We start from the raw sequence: 22,586 nt of genomic DNA, 5'->3' as shown, positions 1-22,586 counted from the left end.
ACCCCTGACTGAAATCTGTACAGCTCCCTGATTGTGTTTTTGCACTGTCCCCGACTGGCTCCACTGTCCTTATAGAGCTAACTGTGACCTACGACCCAAACTATAGGAGGTACAGACCAGCTGACAGCACCCCAACCAGATTCTTGCCTCTGCCTTCTGATAACTGGGAGTGGGATTTTCTGGGATCTCAGTTAGAGTATGACATGTAGTGTTGGACAGCATAGAAGACAGATTTAATAGGATCTTATCAGATATGAGGATAAAAAATTCAATATTAGATATCCAAGTTGAGGCTGTCTTCTTAAAAGGGATGATTTTTGGAGCAATTTACCAGTAATGTTTCCAATTACAAATGGTATCAGACATGCAGGTAAGAACAAATTCTTTCCATTGGTTGGGCCAAGTGACAGAAACATTTTATATGTAAGGGATTTAGGATGAAGATTGTATAAAATCACTTTTGCCCAATTTTGAGAGGTTGGACTTGCATTAGCTAATGCCTGAAGCAGAAATGAGACAAAAAAATTATGATTGAAGAAAAAAAAAGTATGAAGAGAAGTGGAAACTGAACACATGTATCACATGTATGGAATTAGAAGTATATCTGTCATCGAGGATTAACTTTCAAAATAGAAATGTATCCCATAAGGGCTTCTTCCCAATGCACATTTTCTAAGCACATGAAGTGACTGAACTTGACAATGCACCAGTGATTTAGATATAGGAAAGCTCACAACTCCAGCTTTGTTGATTTCTTTTTGTATACGATTAAGCAAACTCCTGCTTTTAAATTTGTTTTCTGGCATTCTTCTGTTTCCACACGTATTCCTGTATCAAATCCATTTGAAACAAATATTGTTGCATTCACAGAAACTGGAATTTTCTGAAAAATAAATTGACTTTTGAAGTTGCAATAGCCAGGGAATGATTCCAGAACTAAGTAGGTTTCAGCCAAGTATTTGCACTCCAATATAAGAATAATGATGTAGGAAGGTTGTCGATTTCTGGTCAATTTTAAAATGCCAAACCATGAAGACTTGATACAGTGACACACTACACAAAAGTAGAAAAATGGAAAGATGTTGATGAAGACTCGAGCAAACCTTACACTTGACTCAGTTCTCAGCACTTCCATGAATTTGGATAAAGTTGGTTCAGGATTCAGGATTTGCATTAACTTATATTTGATTATGTACTTCCATTTTAGAATATATCAATGGGATAGTATTAGCAATATGCCAATAAAATGAAGCAAATAATACCACATCAGCCACACATTTTATATCATCACTGACCATTAAAATTCCTCCTCAATAATTTGCAGCCTTGCTCATACCAAGACTAAAATGATGAAAGTTCATCAACCTGAAGTGTTAAATTGTGGATGCTAGAAACCTTAAAGACAAACACCAAATGCTGGAGAAACCCAAAGTCTCTCAGCATCTGTGTAGAGAGAAACAGAGTTTGATATGACTCTTCATCAGAATTGGGAGCTGAAATATTAATTCAGTTTCACTCCCACATGACCATTGCATTTTTCAGAATATTGTTATTTTATGTTAAATCAATAAGGAACATTTGGATTTGCAAGATCCCTCCCTACTCCATTCACTATCTAAATTAGAAACCATTGTTTTTCCTTCAGTTTTACTAGATCAAAATCCTGGAATTCCCTCCCAACAGCATTTTGATCTGTCTGCAATACCTGGGCTGCAGAATTACAAGAAGGCAGCTCACCCACCTTAAGGGCAACTTGAGACAAGCAATCAATGCTGGTCCAGGCAGCAATGCCCATATCTCATGAGCGAATAAATAAAACGCCAGCTTTCTAATGCAAGGTGTGCAGCTTCAAACATTAGCTCTGTTTCTCTCTCCCTACATATTGGCAGGCCTGCTAAGTCTTTCCAGTATTTCTGAAATTTATTTCAGCTTAAGGCCAGTATGTGAATGCACATCATTTCTAATAGTAAAGTCTCAAATCTAAAACAGCATATGGGTCTGACCTCAAATGCTAAAGCATAAGACCCTTGGCTGAACCTGGATATGAAGTATTTTAATATCCATTCCTTATTTCATAAGGATTATTTTTGATCAAATACACAATAACAGTTTGAACTGAAATTCTTGCAGATCTTATGCAGTTCACCCCTTTCACTGACCTTTATAAGAATTTAACTCATCAGTCATTCTTTTGAGATAAACAACCTGGTTATCATTTCTAAAAGGCATCATGGAATATAAGTCTAATAAAAATTTGCAAAATCATGACAGTGCACCTAATTGTTTATTTACATGCAAGGAAAGTCAGCATTCAATATAAATGCCAAGTCAAAAGCTGATATAAAACGGACTTCAAAATCTGATATGACTGATACAGTCTGAAGTAGGTTAAGGCAAAGCTGTACAGCTTCTCAAATGTTGTATCTTGAGGCAGTCAATGAATCATGTCACACAGAATTTTAAACACTCTGATAGGAGTGCATATTATCTCCATTATTATTCACCTAGGCACAAAACTAAAATGATCTCGCATTACTCTTTTTGAGCAATTTTTTTTTCTCTTTCATGCCAAAAGACCCTTTCTTTTGTCATTCTTCCACCTCAACCTCGAAGGCATGAAGTTCCCTACAGACACTTTGCTGTGATTTATGAGATCCACTGTAGGGTGTTTCATGATGAAACAACGCTTCATAATGCTGCAGTGTTCTATTTTTCAACTCTTAATTATTTGACCAATTTTTGATCCTGCAGTGTCTCACATCACCTGATTCCTCTCAGTTTCTGGTTGAATCTCTAAATCATGATCTCCTCCATACATCATTTTAATTAAACTTTTAATGTTATGCACAAGTTCACAAAAAAAGGCTTCTGCCTCTTATCATTGATGGGTCTATTTTTAGTTACCTTTCACATTATGAGCATAATGCCATTTTCTCTGACACTCATAAACATCTCACTATCTGTATTGCCCAAGATCATCAAAAGAAGAAAAATTGATACTCTTGTCACATCACTCTTCAACATTTCAGCAGAATACAAGACAAAGCTATCTACCCAGATCTGTTTGTCATCTCCAGTCTAAAATGTAACCCTGCTTATACTTTAATCTAAAAAGATGACTGTTTCTCACCTTGAGAGTCAAAGGCTGACTTTTAAATGCAAGAGAAAAATCACCTTTGTCTTTTACAATAAATGCAAAAATGCCAGAGAAACACAGGTTTGGCAGCAGCTGAATGGAGACAGAAAGAGATAATGTTCCTGTCTGATATGACTGTTTTTCAGAACACCAAGGTGAGCTCTTCAGAATTTGAAGTTTTAAAGACGACTCCCACTGGTCTCAAAATGTTAAGTTGTTTTTTCTCTCCACAAATACTGACAGACCTGAATTTTTTCAGCATTTTCAGTTATTGTTTCAGATTGCCAGCATCTACACTATTTTGCTTTTGAGTTTCATTGACTGTCACTTCGTCTCTGCATGCTCACTTGAAATTCTACTGTTCTTTCTAACGATAATTCAGTTTTAATCTTTCAACTTGTCCATCTTCATTGCTTTCTATTTTCCTCTTCGTGTTCGATAAAACTTTTGCCAAAATTTTCATGGGCACACATCTCTTTCCTTAGTGACACTCTGTGGCTCAGCTGTACCTTCACAGATTCCAACTGAAGTTCCATCTGTCATGTTTCGAACCCACCCAAGATCACAGGTATCAGAGGGACATACAACCTTTCTCCTCTGCTACATGCATCCTCTCAACCTCTCTCTCTCTCCATCAACATCACTTCACATTATCTCAAAGCTGGTCCCCAGTTCAATTCCATTCTTCATCTCATTATCCCAACAACTTTTTCTCTTCCTTTCACATGGTAAGAAAGGTAAGCTTCATTAACTTAAGGTTACCAGTGCACCTCTGGACCCTTCCACCCCTCCCCCTGACTCCAACTCCATCCTTTCACCTAATCCCATTTCTTGCTATGGATTTATTATCGCTCTGACCTACCCCCTCTGATGCTGAATGATACAGTTCTGAAGATAACATATTGGATTTGAAATGTTAACTCTGTTTCTCTCTCAACAGATGCTGACAGACCTGCTGAGTTTCTCCAGCATTTTATGTGCATGTTTCAGATTCCCAGCATTCATAGTATTTTTCTTTTACTTCTCTCTTTCTTCAGCAGTGCTTCTTTCCATTCCCGACAGTATCCACATCATTGTTATTTCAGACCTTCCCTCAATTGTTCATGCATCTAAACCTATTCAGTGTTCAGTGTTTAAAGTTTGGGAAAAAAAGTCAAAATCATTTTCTGTAATTCATTATTGCCTTTGATCTCAGACTGTGGAGGTTCCTACTTTGGTTCTTCATTCTTCATTAAAATCAAAGTCCAGACTCATTAAATTGTTAATAACATCTTGCCTATTCACACGTAGTTCAGTAATGTTGTCTGCAATGGACCTTAACACTTCACTTTAATTATAGAGTATATTAAGAAACAGTCTTACAGTCACTGCCAGTGAATTTCCATGTTAAATCCTGCCTGTTTCCCTGGTGTTGTCCACTTACTTGTCATCAATTAGCAGCAACTCTATGATACTGATAATGGCCACTTTAGAATCACTTCCCACCCAACCGCAGTTATAGAAGATGGTTAGGGAAAATGGGGGCAAGTCTGGCAAGTTACTGTATCTGAGTGGGTAGTGAGGGGCCACTTCTTTCATGGGCATCCTACCCAATTGGTTATTTTTTTTTAAATTTAGTCATGGGACACAATGAAACAGTAATGGTAGCAATATTGCAAGGCAAGGGGCAGTGTTTAGATTCTCTCTTTTTGAAGTTGGCTGTTATCTGGCATTAGTGTGGTACAAATGTTACTTCACAGTCAGAGCCTGGATATTGTCCAGGTCATGCTGCATTTGGATATGGTGATGTCTAAGGCATCACAGATGGTACTGAACATTGTGCAATCATCCGTGAACATCCCCACCATATTGCCTCAGTTCCTGATTTTTGCAAACAAGACACTATGTGCCTTTGGGGTCACATCTTCCTCCCTTTACCTTCTCCCCATCTTTGTCCATCCAACTCCAAGCCTTCCTTTCCTGGTCCGATGAGGCATTTCCAGCCTTACCTGCATTTTGTGTCCGAGTACCTTGTTCCATGCAAGTAGGTATATTCCCATTTCTCCTGTCACTAGAGAGTCAATGGTTAATTAGACATCTGACAGCTCTGGGAGGCAATAACTTTTCTCAAGATGGAGGTGGAAGGCCTAACAATCTAATTAACCATCCGAGTATTAAATGCTGCGGATCAGCTATCGGGAGCAAGGGTGTGATTTTAAATGGCAGAATGGGAAAGCCATTATTCAAAAGTCCCAACTCTGAATTTGGGTAAATGAGTTAATGTGCATTGAATCAACCCCCATACAGGTCCAAAAGGAAAAGTCTGCAACCGAAAGGAAATCTCAATATTTTAGAAGAACAAAGTCAGGTCCCAAGAAGACAAGTGGGTATATCACCAGCCCAGTGTCTCCATCCACTCTTTTAACAGTGATCTTTTGACGTTATTTTTGCAATCCCATCTGCAATCCCACCAATGCAGAAGCCACCATATGAAATGTCACCAACCCAGAGGGTGAACAACTAATCTCCTTGCTGAACACTTATCCAGTGAAACGATGAGTATATCCACGAAAGAAACTAAGTAGGCTGATATTCAGCTATGGAGTTAGAGAGTGACATTAAATACTTTTGGTTCTCAGTTCTTCTACCAGAACCCACACATTTGAATGCTCTGCTCTGTTCAGGATAGTGAAGTTGACATGTGCTGGGTGGAGGTTCAGTGGTGCTTACACCATTCCCCTTTTAAACTATTATCAGCAACATCCAGAAGGAACTAGCCATAGAGATCATGACTCTGAAATTCCTTGGCAGGTTTTATGACTCAATTAATCAATTAGCTTCTTTGATTTATGTTATTACTAATCAAACCAGACTACTACTGTCAGATTTAATCACCACCACAGCTTGGAAAACTTAGTTAAATGTTATTTGGAGTAAGAATTCCTTCTGGTTAGACCTCACACAAAAAAAAAACATGAAGAGAGTAATGCACACAAAAATTATCCATGGGATTGCAATGCATCAAGTGACCCAAGGCTGATTGCTCTGATATTGGTCGCATGCAATCTCTGTGCGGGTTAGCAATTTGACTGATAGTAATGTGTAGACCATTGCTAAATGCTTTTCTAAAGAAGGATATACCTTAGGACAGTCCTCAAGTTCAGGCTAGCTGCATTTGAAGCCCTGCTCATGGCTGCAGTAAAGGGTTGGCTGTAGTTAGGGGGAAGGCATTCTGAGCAGAAAGAACTCCGATACTTGGTAACAGAGCAGAGAGTGTGCTCCAAGATTCTCTGATGCATCACAGGAGATCGTGATGCCAGGGGAGAATACACATCCTCTAACCACAAGGGGTCAAACAATCTGTCAGGATGCAATGGGTGTAGATGGTCATCACTATAGCTCGGAGTTGAGACTGTGGTGCTGGAAAAGCACAGCAGGTCAGGCAGCATTTGAGGAGCAGGAGAATAGATGTTTCGGACATAAGTCCTTCATCAGGAATATAGCCCTGAGGACCTGGTTGCATTGCTGCAATAAGACTGGTCTAAGTTGCTAAAAGAAAACTTCAAATTTCATATTCTTTCAACTTACCTCCCATATGGTTCAATTCACTATTCCCCCATTATTAACCTACCAACAATTTTGATCAAAATCAGGACACCTACACAATGTGCATTGCTACACCTCATCCATTGAGCGCTGTTGCAAATGTCATGGACACATTGTACAGTCTGTACGTTATTCAGCTCTTCAATCATGACAGCCACGTCACTCAAACATGTTGGATTGCACTCAGACTTTCCTAGGAAGGTTGAAGCATGGAACATCGCAGGATCAGTTACTAGGTTGTGTTTAGTGATGCTCGCGAACAACCAGGATATATGAGCCATCATCAGTTCCCAGGAGTTGGAGTATGTTAAAAGTAGCAGCTATAGGGTTTCCTTAATGGTCCTCCATCAACTGAAGTACCTTGCCAGCTGACAGCCAGTGGCATTCCCCAAGGATGAGGTTTTCTCTGTGGATTTCAAGACCACACAAATATGCTCACACGAACTACATGCACTGATCTCAACTGAAACAACCCTCATGACAGACATGGATAGGGTGAATAGCAAAGATATTTTTCCTAACGTGTAGCAGTCCAAAACCAAAGGCCATAGATTTAAGGTGAGAGGCGAGAGATTTTAAAAAGACCCGAAGGGTAACATTTTCAGGCAAAAGGGTGGTGCATGTATGGAAGGTTTTAGAGGGATATGGGCCACATGATGGCAAATGGGACAAGGTCAGATTGGAATATCTGGTCTGTGCAAAGTCTCTTTCTGTGCTGTAAGACTCTATGGCTCATGAACCTTCAGCCTTGGACATCCACCATGTTTGTGGGGTAGCTCCTGAGCTAGAAGAAGAAACAGCAATCAGTCGCCAGTACAATGACAATGAGTGAAGTAGAGCACAATGTGCTTGCTCTGCTGCTCCAGATGGCACCCATTTGTTTCTAAATGAGATTTACTCACATCTTGATCTTGGCTCTGATGTTCTGACAGATCAATGTACGGTCAGTGTTGCCAAGATATTTGGTACTGGGTCGTGGGTGACAGGTTGGCCAGAGAATAGGGTGTGATGTTCCTCTTTGTCCTTCAAGTTGTTTGCATGGATAACTGTACTGAAAGTCTTCAACATTTTATCAATGTCACAATTTTCTGTAATAGGTTTCCAGAGATTAATCTCCAGTAACTGTGTCTCAATGTCTTGGAGTTCCTTACACTGAAAAGCCAGAGATAAATTATCAGCACTTAAAGAAGAGCCATGACGTTGCAGGAGGGAAGTCATTGAACTATGGAATGTTGAAGACAGTCAGTGCAAGGACTCATTCCTGTGGGAGCCTGTTGTTTATGCATAGGTAACTGCTTTGATTTCAAATTTGCACATGAAATGGTTAGTTGACAATCATGAATTTGATTGTTTTAGGATTTGTACATAGCAGATTATATTAGAGAATTTCAGCAGCATGCCTGTGTGCCACACTGTGTCACAGGCACTGGACAGTCAAAAGCATATCCCTGTCTCCAGGTCTTTCCGGAAGCCAGTCTTAATACATGAGATCAGTGTCAGTGAGGATGGTGAGGCCATTGTGGCTTCTAGAGGATTCAGTCTGTTTATCAGGATGCATTCCAGGACTTTAGTTATTGAAAGCATGGTGAGAGAGCAAGCCAGTGAAGCTGGCAGCCAGTATCTTGGATTGATGCTAGACGTTTAGAATGATACGTTAACACGAATATAGGTAAATAGTTTCATTGGCCACTTCTTCTCCTGCAATGCAATATTCTGCGGTTTTGAGTGTAATTTCCATTAATGACTTCTGCTTGGCCTGACTTGGTTCTTATCAGAGTGCTGTCCACTTGCTCTTTTGTAGTCTATTTGATTTGGGACTATCTGCTTATATCATTTGCTGGCCAACCTGATAGGCATATTGGAAATGTTTGTAAAGTGATAGAATCAGAGTTGACCTTGGTCTGCTGGTGTCGTTATTGCTCACCTTTCTGAGGCAATGTAGAAGCTGCTATGCCTTTTGGTCAATGCGCAATGCTCGAATTGGGATCTCTGCACATGGCTGTCATTGGCCTGCAGCCATACAGCACACAGAGGATCGCAGATGCAGCTCAAAGGGTAACATTGCACACAGGTTTTTCAGCAAAGGACTCAGATGATGACTTTGATGGTAAAGCTTACAGATAAAGACTATTGACATACACAATGAAACAAGAGGGCCATTGGCTGACCCACCAGATAACATGTAGTCACTGTCAGGTACACGCAGAAGTCTGACACCAAATCGATGAGGGCTTTGTAAAGAACTTGAAGTCTATTCTTTTCTGTGTGGTGATTCACTACTATCAAAATACCTGCAGGCCTAACCATGCTGCGAAGTTAATGATTGATAATGCAGCTTCCATTGCAAAACAAGCAGAAGCTAACCAATGTCTACGTGCTGCAGTGAAATGTCAGAATGAAGGCATGTGAGCTCAGCTTGCTGTCACTGCAATTATTGCCTACTCCAGCCTTGACAGATCCAAATGCATGAAAACTCATTGCCATAATGACTGGCAGTTGACACTCTCACTATTCCTCACCAAGGTTGGTTTTGAAGATTTGTTCTCTGAAGATCTTGACTGGATATTATCTCCTACTGAGCATCCAATTCCCATCCTCCGCCATATTGCCACTGCTCATAATTTCTGGAGTAGTCCCATTTCCAGATTCCTGACTCTATTTCCAGGATTTCCAATTTTCAGGAAGGACTTCCAAATGTGCTGGCTGTATCTGGTCATCAACTCATACACAGTTGTCCCCAAAATGGAATGAATGTCCGAGTCCTCCACATTTTTCGTGGTCAGGTTACATTTTTAAGGAATCACACATTGTGGTACCTCTGGCATAAAAAGAATGAACCTTTTGAAAGTTTAGTTCACAAGGCTATTTTTATGTGCACCCTATTCCAGATTATGCAGCCCACCATATATCCCCCATGCCCTCTATAGTAGTGTATGTAACTCTATCCTCTCCAAAGGCCTTACATGCCCCAATGCCAAATTATGCTCCATCACCTAACAGCCTCTCATGTTTCCTCATGCTTCTATGCCAACCAATGATTGGTTAGTGATAATATGATGTATTATAAAAGGCTAACAATAAACACCGTCACTCGTAAATTATGTTAAAAAGGTCTTCTACTTCAGGGAACTAAAAGTCTCAATTATTGTTACCCTTTAAAGTATCAACAACAGAAACCGCAAGCACCTGAAATTTCTTAAATCTTTTGTAAACACACATTGTGTAATTGACAGCAAAGATCAGACAGCCAGATCAAACAGAGTTCTCTGGGAATCATGAGTTTCAACAGAAGAAGACAAAGAGATGTCAGGGCTCTCAGCGAGACAGCGGCATGGTGGCTCGGTGGTTAGTACTCCTGCCTCACAGTGCCAAGGACCCGGATTTGATTCCAGCCTCGTGCGACTGTGTGGAGTCTGCACATTCTCCCAGTGTCTGTGTGGGTTTCCTCCAGGTGCTCTGGTTTCCTCCCACAATCCAAACATGTGCAGGTTAGGTGAATTGTCATGCTATATTGCCCATAGTGTTCAGGGATGTGAAGGTTAGCTGTATTTATCAGGGGTAAATGTAGAGGAATGGATCTGGGTGGGTTGCTCTTCAGAAGGTCAGTGTGGACTTGTTGGACCAAAATGGTCTGCTTCCACACTGTTCGGATTCAATGATTCTGTGAATGCCTAACGAGAAACCATAACATTTTCCTGCCTCTGCCCTGATCAATTTCTGATGTAATATGTCAAGTGTTTGTTTTAACATTCCAATTAACAACACAGACAGCTAATTAGCAAAATATCCTTTTGGACTGGGCCATGATTAAACCTACGCATGCTATTTTCTAACTAACCTTTTGACATACATTGACATTGTTTGCACGTGCTTAATCTAGATCTTGTTTAATGAATATTACGTACACAAACCTAAACCATGGATATGCTGTATCTCCCTCTTTTTGGTAGGAAGGCCCTTGATGTCCTTCTGCTTTGCAAAATGTCAAGGCCTTTATGTGGGAAATTAATTCCTATTAATGGCCTCATCCCACTGCTGCTGCTAATAACCCAGTGATGATGGGGCTGAGGGGGAATTCACCATGCAGCAGCATAACAAACAAACCAATGCGAAGTTGCCTGCGTGCTCATTCTTGGCCCTTCCACAAAAAGGTGCTTACTGCCTGGCTGATGTACCAGGCATCAGGAGGGCAGTGGCTGTTCAGAGTGACCTACTACCTTTGCTAGCAATCCCCACCATCATGACAGCCATCCCACAATCACTGATGTCCAAGATGTAGTGACAAATGAGTGGACATTGCAGCCATTTTCTCTCTAGTGGCATTGCTGTTTCATAGAGCTGATACTCTCTTATTGATCAGCAGTTATTGACAAGTTTTCACCAATCCCTAGAGTACTTGATCCATGGGATACCCAACTGCTGGCCTGCCAAGTGCCTGTTTGGAACAAGATGTAGCGTGGCTTCTTTAAAAGAGAGTTAATAAGGGTGTTTTCACTGGCTGTCCAGCAGGCAACCAATGCCATAAGATTCCATCCATTAGCCTACCATAAGAATATCTTCTTCAAATATTCTTTCAATATGACAGGAGCCACAGAAGCAAATTGGAACTGCAACTAGATATTAACGTTTGCCATTCATCTTTTGTTGTATTGCTATGACTATTGAGACATCAGACAATTTGCTTGGTTAAAGTTGTGGAACTATTTTTAAATACATCTTTGTCAAGTAAACTGAATAAAAATTTCAATTGTTAGACAACCACATAGAACTGGGTTGTCTTAAAAGCTATAGCTCCAGATTTCCAATTTTTTTTTGTATCACCTTCAGCACAACATATCAAGGAACAAAAATACAAGTACCCTGTTCTCACTATTTTTACATTTAATTGCAGCAACAAGCTGTAGAACCATACTTCCCCTCTTCAGTTTTGACAAAGTTCTAAGTCAACCACTTAATTGTTTTCTAAGACTTAATATCAAACTTTCTTTCCCTTTAAATATTTCAATAGATAAATCTTTTATTGTCCATGGGAGTGTAGATTGTATTTATTGAAACATTGAGAAACTTTGTTTATATCATTGAGCTGCTGATATACCGAGTGTGTTTCCAAGTCAACAATAGTATTAAAAAAGGAGAAAGTGAGGTCTGCAGATGCTGGAGATCAGAGCTGAAAATGTGTTGCTGGAAAAGCGCAGCAGGCCAGGCAGCATCCAGGGAACAGGAGAATCGACGTTTCAGGCATAAGCCCTTCTTCAGGAATGATTCCTGAAGAAGGGCTTATGCCCGAAACGTCGATTCTCCTGTTCCCTGGATGCTGCCTGACCTGCTGCGCTTTTCCAGCAACACATTTTCAGAATAGTATTAAAAAGTCAAGATGGACAGTTATGATTATTTTGCAGTACATGCAAATGATTAATTCAAGTTTCAACATTTTGGCATTTCCTTTGCTTATTATATACAATCCAAGAAAGTAGGACATACACTCTGCTTTATGAAACAATAGGTTCTTCCCAAAAGTCTATCACCTTTTAATATAATGCAAGACAGAAGACATGAGTGCACTCAGGTCAAATTAATTAACTCTCTATTGCCTCACAAAACTAATTGCAGTTTTGATTTTGCAGATATTTATCAAGTGGTAGAGCTATTACACAACTGCAGTCAACTTCCACTTAGTGCGGTTCCATCTGAAACAAAGTCCATTAGTGACATATTAATGTTGGTTCTATTTCAGAGCATTACACAATCAATATTTGTGACCTAGAAATTTGTGGTAGGCACTACAAACCCTCTGACGTGGTCAGCAAAAGGACTCCATACAATGACTTGATCAATGAATCTTCCTCAAATATTCTTTCAATATTGAGATTCAATAACAACATTAAACATGCACACAAGTCAACTTTCAGTGTTACCAATGGATGAGATGAGGGCTAAATAGTCTATTCTACCATTAGCATTTTCTATTCATTTTGCCCAAGTGTAGCAGCTCCATTTAAGATATTTTCAATCACTATAACTCAAAACGTAGTGAACGATGTTTATTAAAGCTGTGAATATTTCTAGAAGCTCTTCACATTAAATCTTATACCAGCCATACAGGTAAATCACAAAGAAAACGATCATTTCATGTCAAATGTCATTTTCTATATTAAATTTAAGTTGATTCTTCAACAGTAAAACAGAAACCACATCTTACAGTTAAAGTAATCAAAATTAATTAATTTCACATGGAAGGCTTACCTTAAAGAGACGTAAAATGTTGGCAACCATTATGGATACGGAACTTGCTGAAGCACCGATAACCGCCACCACTCGTTCTGGCTTAGTAATGATTGGTGGTCCTCCGCTCATGCACTTTACATCAGTGCTGTCTTTCTCAATCAGAGCTTGCACAAATGTCAATGATTGCTCCAAGGCATGGGTGTCTCTGGAACAGGTGTCTAGGATCCGAGCTCCAAGCGTGATATTGGGAAGTAGTTCTTGATCATTGTTGATCCTATCTAAGGCAAATAGCATTGCTTCCAGCCTGTGTATTCCTTTCTCTTTTTTCAGTTCTCCACAGTTAGCACCAGACCCACCCCGAGAATGCACGGGAAAAAGTCCCCCCAGAGCAATGTCCCCATCAATTCTTATGGAATTTACATGAGGACGTGAAGTTGCCTTCGGCTTTCCAATAACTGGGTCAAGCCAGTGAAAGCTAGACAGAAACAAAAGTAAAGACAAATGTTCAGACCAAAAATAGAGGTTTCTTTTACGCGCCATGTCCTACTGAATAATCATTTCTGACATCAGATTGCCAGAAAAATACTATCTTGAAGTAGTTGTGCTGTTCACTGTTGACTATGCAATTATTTGGAAACCTCTTCCAAAACGCAAGGCAGACAGGAATCTCTCATAAAGCATGTCAAACATCATCTGTGGAGTTGAAGTACGTGTACTTATTTCTTGCTGCATATTTTATAAAGCTGTACACATTGTTGAGGTTTGTGGTTTCCATTTGTGAATTTTTAAACTTAGCAAATGTCTTTGTGCAGTGTTTATTGCAGTTCTTTTAGTTTATTGTTGTATTTCTGTTTTGCATCAATGAGTAGAAATTCTCCTGAGATAGGGAAACTGGTTATCTGCTTCCTGAACAAAAAGGTTATTAGCCCTTTTGTTGCCACTGAAATAGATCCAAGAGCCAGAAATAGGAGTAGTCATCAATTACCGGATTCAAAAGCAAACATTCCTAAGAGAGAAAAAAAAGATCAAGGATCTTATGAAGTATCATTTTAAACAACAGAACTATTGTTTTCCTACAGTTACAAAAAATCATGAACTTATTTTGCAGGGAATGATGCTAGAATTACTATATAACTTTGTAACTCAATTACAACTTTTTTTAATTACAGGTACCATTTTGTAAACTAGATTAACCACTTAAACCACCAAAAACAAAAAAAGGAAAAACAGAGTTGCATTTTCGCAATGCCTTTCATAAACTCAGCATCCAAGACTGCTTACAGCCAGCTAAACAGTTCTATTATGAAGTCAATTCAGTCTTTTGGGTAATTTATTTTCAACTTCTTTATTTTGCTTTGGTGACGCAATTCAAACACGTGTTCACATACAGATATGGAATAAAATATACAAAGACAATCACTGAACTCAGCATAACTTTAACTTTTCGCTGTCACTATGGAATTTGAAAACTTTCAAAAAAATTCAGAAGAAAAAAAGTATTTTTAATAGAAAATGAATGAAAAGTCTTTAACAAATAACAGAACTGCCCATAAAAAATAATTTGGATTTCTTCAAATGCTGTTGATTAATTAATAACTAGATTCTTAAGTTAAAGCAGATAGATAATTAGTCTGAAAAAATCTTATCTGCAATCTTCAATTCACAACAAATTCCAAATTTTGAAATGATTAAAGTATTTTATTTGAATGTGATTTTATTGTAGGTGTCTTTTGTTTCCAGTTTTCCCATCTGTGAAAATCCTTTAATTTGATTGACTATTCACTCTGTGAATGCTCAGTTAAGACCATTTAAATCATATCACTGAATAGCATTAAGGTGAGATTCTCAGATTCTCAGCAAGATTTACATTGAAGTCAGTGGTAAGTGCTTGTGCTTCATTGCTTACTGTAAACTGGCCAGAAAACAGTCCATGATATATCATTGAAATATATTAAACCATTAATTTGAAACAAAATGCAAGCTCCAATAATTCATTCCACACTAGTTAATGGAGGTCATTCTATAAAAGACATGTTCTACCTCGAGGTAATTAAGAACATCTTCATTGAAATTAATAAGTGTTATGTCATTCCCCATTGTCATGGTACTACTTACTAAAATTGCATACATAAAACTTTTTATCTTAATAAAATTTCTGTAATCCATACAAATAGCAAAAATAGAATTGTTAGTAATATGAATACTGAATTCAGAGTTAGATCATTTTCGGTAGGCATTGGTTTAAATAACTCAATTTATCAAATTAAAATAGATTTATATACCCAAAAACTCTGCAATTTTCTTTGAGTGTATCTGGTCCTATGTTCTTTTTTATCTTCCTTGCCAATGTGTAGGCCTCCAAAGTTCATGAGCAGTAGTGACTTCTGCAATCAGAAGTCAATGCATCCACACAATGATCACCATACGCAGACCTTCCAAATAGTTGTATGGCCACATAGCTGCACAGCTTAGAGGGAACATTGACCTGGATCAGTGCAATATTATACTATTGAAAACCATCATTATGTCACCATGTTTTGACACTCTTTTTAAAAGAAAAAATATGTAGAGAGAGGATTAGGTTCAAATCTAATTGATGTCAAACGTCAAATCAAAAACTGGTATATCAACAGCCAGCATCTGTTTAACAGACTGTATTAATTTGTTGAATTAATCAGCAAAAGATTTTCAGTGATTTGATTTTACAATTTTGGACAAACATCAGTTTCGACCTTTCCCTTTTGGACCACTTTCCTGTTCAAATGCCAATCAGTCACTGGGAAAAACACAACTTTTTTTTGTGAATAACCCAGCTCTCTCTTCTTACATTAAAAATAAACACACCAATTTCAAAATTTTCTTAATTGACCAAATATTTCCCACTAGGAACAGGGTAACAAAAACCTGAACAAAATAAAAAAAGGAAAAGCCAGAGAAGGGACTGACTCAATATGGAATTGGTATGGGAGACAATGCACTCCAGCTCCTGCAGTGCCCACCTATCTCAATACAGTTTAAAGGTAATGATAGACACCAAACGTTCCTTCTCCAAGGAGACGTGGGTACCAATATGGCCATGGAAAAGACGCAGCGATTATGACAATAGCCAGAAGCTGCCAAAGCCAGCTGCCTGGACCTGTTGACGGAAACTTGAGCAAAGGTGCTCATGAGGGAGGTCTTCCAACTTGCACACCAGGTACCCAAAGATCAGGAACCTGAGGCTGAGTGCAACAGAAAAGACAATTAAAACAGGGGTGCATCCCTGTACAAACAATATATACATATTACAGAGACCTCCACAAGCCTGCACAATAAGCAGATGGACTAAGACTGCATGAACCACCTTAACCTACAATTGTAAGTGACCGTTGCATGCGACACCTTTCACGCCAGGTCTCAAAAGAAAGCAGGAGAACCCCCATATAGACAGCCCTCTTCTGAAGAGCACAGCTTTGTTATATTTTAAAATCAACCTCTTTCAAACATGCTATTGCATACTGTATGACAGGGCTCAAACAAAAACCTTCTGGCCCACAGGTATGGATACTACCAATGTGCCATAAGAATTCTAAGACCACAGCAGTTTTATTTTTAAAATCAACAAGTCCTGCTAACTCGAGGCTGTGCAACAGTAAAGGGAAGGCAAGGAAAGAGGGAGCAGATAAATCAAAATGAAATTGGAAGTGTATATACTGTACCCCAGTTCCCTCCTCTCTTTAAAGGCATTGAGTGTGTACAACCCAGCTCTTTTAGTAAAATCACCAAATTACCTGTGTCACTATGTTAACTAATGAATTATAAGCACTGCCCAGCAGTGAAGTGGAGGGAGCTCTTATGTACAAAGTCCAATGAACATCTTTTTTTAATTCATTCATAGGACACAAGCATCTCAGGTTGGGTCAACATTTATTGCTTGACCACAGCTGCCATTGAGAAGGTGGTAATGAGCTGCCTTTCTGAACCGCCGAAGCGTTTGTGCTTTTTCAGTTGACCCACAATGCTGTGAGGGAGGAAATTCCATCTGTTCTCAATCAACTCTGAAGCTGTTATACTTGACACAAAAAGATCCTGCTTCACTGACAGTATCAACAAGCAATCTGTCAGACAGCCACTGATGGAGTGAGCCAGATGGTCAGAGCAAGGGAGATTAAGTCACTGGGAATTTAGGTCAAAGTGGAATTCATGTCAAAAAGAGGGAAGAGGTACTTTATTTAAAGATAAATGGTTACTCCAAGAAATAAAGTTTTCAGAGACAGACTGACAACAAAAATAAATGTTGGAAATCACAGCAGGCCAGGCAGCATCCATGGAGAGAGAGCAAGTTAATGTGTGCTGTGATTTCCAACATTTTTTGTTTTCAGTAGATTCCAGCTTCTGCAGTAATTTGCATCTTCAGAGAGACGAGAGTATGAGGAAATAGGGTGTGGATTGACAGGCCTACCTGATCTGAGACCAATGGCAGTGTGATGTCACAAGTACAGGGAAAGCAACTGATTAGCGAGCAGATTTGGTCAGTATTTCCAACCTTTAAAGTGAGATTTGGGCTCTTAATTTGTGGTTAAGTCTCTGGACTTCTTTCCTCCTCTTTTCTGAGATCTAACTTGTTAAATGTTCATCATAAGTCCATACATATTCTTAGGATAACAAATAGTCTTTACTGAGGGTAGGGTATAACTAGTGGGGTACACCAAGGATCAGAATTTGGGCCAAAGTCACTGATGAAACATAGCTGAGTGAGAATGTGTGTTGTGAGAAAAACATAAGGGGCTCAGGAGGATTTTTATAAGGTTTAGTAAATGAATGAAAACACTGCAGATGAACTGTAACATGAAAAATGTGAGGTCATCCACTTTGGTATGAGGAACAGATGTGCAGAGTATTCTTGTTTAAAACAGATAAGAGGTTGGAATGTGTACACGTACAAGTGGACCTAGGTGTCCTTGTCGATAAGACACTGAAGGCAGGTGCAGCAAGCTATCAAGGAGGTTAATGGAATGTTAGCCTTTATTATAAGAGGATGTTCACACAGGAGTAATGATGTTTGCTTCAATTGTATAGAGGTTTCGTTAAATCACACCTGGAGTACTGTCAGCAGCTTTGGACTCCGCATCTCAGAAGGACATTATTGCCATGGAAACAGATCAATAAATATTCACAAGATGTGTTCCTTGGATGGTAGAGTCATCCTAAGAGAGTTTGGCAAGTGTATCAGTGAAACTTACAAAATACTTAAAGGGATAAACTCAGTAGATGCAAGTAAGGTGGTTAGGTGTCTATAATTTATAAAGGGGGTGGTACGACTTAAGTCTGAAATGAAGGTTTTTTTAAAAAACTTAGGTTGTGAACCACAGAGGACTGTGGAGGGTCAAACTTTGAGTATGTTTAGGTTTAGACTGATAGATTTCTGATTACCAGTTCATTAAATACTTTGGGGATTTTGTGGGAAATGGCATTGAGGTATTTAGAGCCAAAGAGATGTACAACATGGAAACAGACCCGTCAATCCAACTCTTCCATGCCAACCCCAACCAGGTATCCTAAATAAATCTAGTCCAATTTGCCAACACTTGGACCATATCCTTCTAAACCCTTCCTATTCATATACACATCTGGATGCCTTTTAAAGGCTGTAATTGTACTAGACACCACCACTTCCTCTGGCAGCTCATTCCATAAACATAGCACTCTCTGCATTAAAAAGTTGCCCCTTAGGTCTTTTATGTCTTTTCCCTCTCACCTTAAGCCTATGGCCTCAAGTTCTGGACTCCCCCACCCCAGGGGAAAGACCTTGCCTATTTACGCTATCCCTACCCTTCAAGATTTTATAAACCTCTATGAGGTCACCCCTCAGCCTCTGATGCTCCAGGGAAAACCGCCCCAGCCTATTCAGCCTCTCTCAGTTCAAATCCTCCAACCCTGGTAACATCTTTATAAATCTTTTCTGGACTCTTTCAAGTTTCACAACATCCTTCCGATAGGAAGGAGACCAGAATTGCACACAATATTCCAAAAGCAGCTCAACCAATGTCCTGTACAGTCGCAACATGACCTCCCAACTCCTATAAAAATGCTCTGACCAATAAAAGGAAAGCATACAAATGCCATCTTCACTACCCTATCTACCTGCAACTCTACTTTCAAGGAACTATGAACCTGCACTCCAAGTCTCTGTTCAGCAACACTCCCTCGGAACTTACCCTTAAGTGTATAAGTCCTGCTCTGATTTGCCTTTCCAAAATGCAGCACCTCGCATTTATCTAAATTAAACTCCATCTGCCGCTCCTCAGCCCACTGGCCCATCTGAATCATGATCCCGTTGTACTCTGTGGTAACCTTCTGTGTTGTCCACTACATCTCCAATTTTGGTGTCAGCTGCAAACTTACTAACTATACCACCTACGTTCACATCTAAACTATTTATATAAATGATGAAAAGTAGAGGACCCAGCACCGATCCTTGTGGCACTCCACTGGTCACAGGCCTCCAGTCTGTAAAGCAACCCTCCATCACACCCCATCTTCTACCTTTGAGCCATTTCTGTCTCCAAATGACTAGTTCTCCCTGTATTCCATGAGATCTAACCTTGCTAACCAGTCTCACATGGGGAACCTTATTGAATGCCTTCCTGAAGTCCAAATAGATCACCTCATCAATCCTCCTTGTTACTTCTTCAAAAAACTCAATCAAGTTGGTAAGACATGATTTCATGCACACAAAACAATGTTGACTATTCTTAATCAATCCTTGCCTTTCTGAATGCATGTAAATAGTATCCCTCAGGATTCCCTCCTACAACTTGCCCACCACTGACATCAGGCTCGCCAGTCTGTAGTTCTCTGGCTTGTCCTTATCACTTTTCTTAAATAGTGGCACCACGTTAGCCAACCTCACATTTATCTAAATTAAACTCCAGTCTTCCAGCAACTCACCTGTGACTATTGATGATCCAAATATCCCAGCAAGGGTCACAGCAATCACTTGCCTAGCTTCCCACAGAGTTTTAGGGTACACCTGATCAGGTCCTGGGGATTTATCCACCTTTGTGTGTTTCAAGACACCCAGCACCTCTTCCTCTTTGATCAACTATGATTGTAACAACTAGCAAAATAGGCTTGACTGGCTGAATGGTCTACTCCTGTTCCCATGTTCCCAGTGCAGAGGCTGATCACCATAATTGGAGGTTAAATTGTTTGTTACTGCTCCGTGCAAAGGAACATACTCATTTTATTTTTTATTGGTTACCATTTGTTCAATCAATTCCATTATGCTGGCAACTGAATTGTGTGTATAGATTTTTTTTTAAGTTAACCTATTCAGATGAATTATGATACATCTCTGGAGCAGGTGGGACTTGAACTTTTGGCCCAGCGTTATGGACACTGACTGCTCTACAAGAGCCTAAATTGAGTGTATGCTGCAGATTCTTTTGAACAGTTTTTTTTTCCAAATTGTCTCACAGTAAAACCAGAAAATTTGTGGCAAAAGAATGTGGAAAATAAAATTTACAAAAATATATCTTAACGGGTTTAAATAACTTGCAAGTCAAGTGCATAATAGCTGATGGAACACTGAAGTTCCACTAACCATAGTCACAATTAAAATGCAGTCATTGTAGGTCATATCTTGATCAAGAGAAGCTGGCATTTGGCCAGTACTCCTTTAAACTATTGTGTACAACATCAGTGGACAGTTTTCAGTAAAGTAGCATGATCATACATGATAAACCTTTCAATCAGACACTTCCAATTAGAAATAACAAGTTGTAATTACATTGACACTAATTAGATTAGCTTGATTTTCATCAACTCATCATCCTCTAAGAATCAGCTGATTGAAACAAAAGTGCCTATGAGAAATTATTATTGGTGGAAAGTCTAAACAGCTCATTCCATTCCCAATTTAAACCTCTCTGGATGGTGGTACCTTTACCTGCAGCACAGCATCCTGGCATGAGTGACCTTATAGTACTATTCCAACAGACCAGTTTCAAGGGTAATTTTGTTTGCAAGCAGTTTGATTGGGTGTCAACAAGCTTGGATTGCAATTCTGGATATTGTGAAGGTGAGGTTGAATAATAACCTTCATTCACAGATCCAAAAGGAAAAAAAAAATGTTTGATTGGTACCCAAATGGAAGATTAAATAATTATAAGAGCATGTTGCTCAATTTTAGGATCTTGTAGCAATCCAGAAAATAAACTGCAAAAGATTGTCAAGATTATTATATTCCGTAGCAAGAAAAACCAGTCCAGTAGAAAAGCGGGAGGCAAATAGAATTTTCTCCAAGAAAGTAAAATTCACAACAGAACAGCAAGCTACAAGTCTTTTACCTTTCTTTTTTCATTGCCTCGATTCCCATTGGGAACACATAACAGACATACATTAAAAATGCTGGATGATAAATCATGGAGTGCATACCTGCAATGTGACAGGATACATTTCTTGTGCATGATACTCCTCACTCACTGTGAATTGTGCCTTACAGGCCAGTTATTCCCACTGCAGTTCTTTGGAAAGCATATTTAATACAAATTGAAATCACTAATCACTATGTAGAACCAGTAAGCATAGATTCAGAAATGCCTCATTATTCTTAACCAATCTTTGAATTCTTTAAGATATTCTACAAAGGATAGGTAAGTGGGAGATTTGTGAGTACAACTTAGATGAATCTTTCAAAAACATTTAAAATTGGTAACCATTCAAGAACAAAATGACATATGGAATTATGCGAATTGTGATCAGATGGTTCGAAAGATGGTCAGACAGCAAAATTAAAAAAAGGAATTGAGTAAATTGAAGTCTCTTGGACCGGAGGAATATGACACTGTTCCTGACAGCTTCAACTCACTGCTTGCTCAAAAGGACCTTCATATTGGACACTAGTTACCAACACCTCAGGACACAATTCATGGGCACTAGCCACATGTACCCTACACCCATGGACATTGCCATCGGAGCTGGGTTAGATTCTAAGAACCCTCATTCTACAGCACTGATTTACTTTGTTTCCGCACCTCAATGGTGCACTTCAGGGCACCTCACCAACTATATTGTAATGCTGCAGCAAGGACATCCCAACATTGCTTCTTCCTACATCGTCGTGCATTCCTACAGACAGCTGAGATTATACTGACTTAGGTGGCAACTTCATACCTGGCTGGTGCCGTGGCATCCACTCCTGGTACTGGGGGAAGATGTTGTCTCACCTCTCCAGCATTCTGACCAGCAGGACCTCCAGGTCCCTACTTGTAAAACAGGTTACCGATTTTCCACTGATTGCCATGTCAGGGATAAATGTCCTGAACTGTGCAGGCTGCTCTAGTGTAACAGAGCTATCTAAGTGTAAGCCTTTTAAAGGTTGGTCTGGCACCAGGGATAATAGTCTATATTCAGGGATAACCCAGCAGTGGTTGCTCTGGGTACAGCGAGTATTAGAATAGGACCAGAATCAAACAACAGGCACAACATAGGGTTGGGGTGCATAGATAAAGGAGTTGAATCTGTCAAGATATGATGAGAAACCTAGCAGAGAGAATCTCTCCACGAAACTGTCACTTAGCCAAAAGAACTTAAGATTAAGCCCATAATCTCTAGACTGCCTTCACCTGACCTCAAGGATTGACTTTGGCTCAATCCC

General features: G+C 39.4%; 1 protein-coding gene across 4 annotated transcripts in view; it reads right to left on the bottom strand.

Annotated features, from left to right (window-relative positions):
* Positions 1-22,586, bottom strand: part of LOC122563223 (metabotropic glutamate receptor 4-like) — a 1,237,105-nt gene that overhangs the window by 1,154,490 nt on the left and 60,029 nt on the right. For all 4 annotated transcript variants that reach the window (XM_087973618.1, XM_043716807.2, XM_043716804.2 and 1 more), the window contains exon 2: positions 12,965-13,952. In XM_087973618.1, coding sequence (XP_087829744.1) covers positions 12,965-13,486 — 522 coding nt within the window. In that variant the 5' untranslated portion in view covers positions 13,487-13,952. The remainder of the gene's footprint in view (positions 1-12,964; positions 13,953-22,586) is intronic.

This window comes from Chiloscyllium plagiosum, unplaced genomic scaffold, assembly GCF_037043375.1.
Source record: "Chiloscyllium plagiosum isolate Xiang-an unplaced genomic scaffold, Cpla_swu_hap1 HiC_scaffold_26, whole genome shotgun sequence".
Classification (NCBI taxonomy): Eukaryota; Metazoa; Chordata; class Chondrichthyes; order Orectolobiformes; family Hemiscylliidae; genus Chiloscyllium; species Chiloscyllium plagiosum.
The sequence above is the reverse complement of the archived record's forward strand: the minus strand, read 5'-3'. Positions and strand labels throughout refer to the sequence as shown.